At 50.7% G+C, this 1,973-nt stretch overlaps 1 protein-coding gene across 1 annotated transcript in view; it reads left to right on the top strand.

Moving 5' to 3' along the window:
• Positions 1–1,973, top strand: part of ABR (active BCR-related) — a 183,969-nt gene that overhangs the window by 139,581 nt on the left and 42,415 nt on the right. The window contains exons 13-15 of the mRNA XM_011359903.2: positions 124–246; positions 603–678; positions 1,180–1,284. Coding sequence (XP_011358205.2) covers positions 124–246; positions 603–678; positions 1,180–1,284 — 304 coding nt within the window. The remainder of the gene's footprint in view (positions 1–123; positions 247–602; positions 679–1,179; positions 1,285–1,973) is intronic.

Genomic DNA, 1,973 nt, shown 5'->3' with positions numbered 1-1,973 from the left:
AAGCATTGAAAAATACAGAAAAAGAAAATAAAACAATCACAGGGAAAGTTGTGCTCAGAGCTGCTGGGTGATAAGTAGAATCTGAGTGTCAGGGAAACCATCTGTGCCCTCTGTCCCCTGCAGAAAGCCAACAAAGCACAGAGCCGGGCGATTGAGCGCCTGAAAAAGAAGATGTTTGAGAATGAGTTCTTGCTGCTGCTCAATTCCCCCACAATCCCGTTTCGGATCCACAATCGGAATGGAAAGGTCAGAAAGGGTGGAACAAAGAGAGGCCCCTTCCTCGGTCCAGGATTGCCCACTCCCTATAGCTCCTGGCCTTGACCTATGGAAATCAGGGACTCAGGCCCCCAATTTCCAAGGAGGCCACCATGGCTCCAGCCCTGGATTTCCTCTCCCCACTGGTGTAGAGCCAGTGCCCTCTGCTGGCCATCACTGTCACTGCCGTCACTGGGCTTCCCAAGAAGGAGGTCTTCCTCCCAGGTGCCTCCTTCTCCAAGCCTGGGGTGCCTGGGTAAGAAGGAGCTTTGTTGGGCCTCCAGAATCCAGGAATGTGCTTGGCCTGACTACGATCATCCTACTGAATTGTCATCTCCTCTCTTCAGAGCTACCTGTTCCTGCTGTCCTCGGACTATGAGAGGTCAGAGTGGAGAGAAGCAATTCAGAAACTACAGAAGAAGGGTAAAGTCCTGCCCCACTTTACAATGCCCTGATGGGGTTCGTAGCAACAAGAGGCCTTCTATATTTCCGAGCACTTTCATGTCCAGTATCTCCTCTTCGGCTCTCATAGTCACTCTATAAAGTGCCGGGGCAGGTAGCACTTCAATTGATGTTACTGATCAATTGAGGCCCCAAAAATTTAAGTCGATTTCCTTAAACCGTACAATGAATTAGCAATAGGACTGGACTGAGCCCAGAGCTGTTCATCTGTCTCTGTCTCTCTTGCTCTCACTCTTTCATACACACATACATGGGCCTCTTCACTTACACTCTCCCAATTTATGCCCCCTGACAGCACCCACGACTATCCCCATGCTAGTGTCTACAAGTCTTTCCCTCCCTTGCCATGACCCACTCTGCCTCTAGAGCTAAGCTTTTTTTCTTGCAATAGCCCCCAAGGAAGAGCAGCAAGTCCTAGTGGACCTGTGGTGACGTTCCACTCTCTCTTGGCTCCTCCTGCAGATCTCCAGGCCTTTGTCCTGAGCTCAGTAGAGCTCCAGGTGCTTACGGGATCCTGTTTCAAACTTAGGACTGTACACAACATTCCTGTCACCAGCAATAAAGATGGTAAGATCTGGAACCCAAGGTTGCCCAATCAGCAGGTCCAACCTCCCCCGCCTCCGCCCCCAGGGTACTGCTGGGGCTTTCCATAAGAACCTAGCCAGACACTTGGCTACAAATGTCTGCTCTCTGCTCAGCTGTGTTGGGATGACTCAGTTGCCAAGTATACAGAGAGCTTGAACAGGGGTTATCCATTCCCCAAATGGCCCCAACTTCCCCCTGACCCCCTGTGGCTTGAAAGAAGAATCTGACACCTTGGTGGGCTGGGATTGTGTTGTTAATATGTTCACAAAGTAGTCAGATAATGGAAGCAAGAGACTGAAGCATGGGTGGGGGGAAGGTCGATGGATTAGAATAATGTATGGGAAATAAAGCCAGAAGTTTCCAGGGAACAGATCTTAGAAGGCCTTGAATGCCAAGCAAGGAGTTTGTTGTTCAAGCAGAGGGGCCTGTGGGAGGATTTTGAGCAGGGCAGAGCTGTGATTGGGGCTGGTAACTGGCCTAGAGTGGGTGAAATCTGGCTGTCCGTGGGTACTGGGAAGGGGATTTGAAGGCAAGCTCTCCTCCACTTACAGGGGTCACCTGCCCTCTGTGTTCCAAAGAGGAGGCAGAGCTGGACCTTCTCTTCCATTGGGACACTGACTTATATTGGTTGATTTTTCACTTTGAAAGGCTAGACCGAGGAGGGCAGCCAC

This window comes from Pteropus vampyrus, unplaced genomic scaffold (genome assembly GCF_000151845.1).
Source record: "Pteropus vampyrus isolate Shadow unplaced genomic scaffold, Pvam_2.0 Scaffold50, whole genome shotgun sequence".
NCBI lineage: Eukaryota > Metazoa > Chordata > Mammalia > Chiroptera > Pteropodidae > Pteropus > Pteropus vampyrus.
The sequence above is the reverse complement of the archived record's forward strand: the minus strand, read 5'-3'. Positions and strand labels throughout refer to the sequence as shown.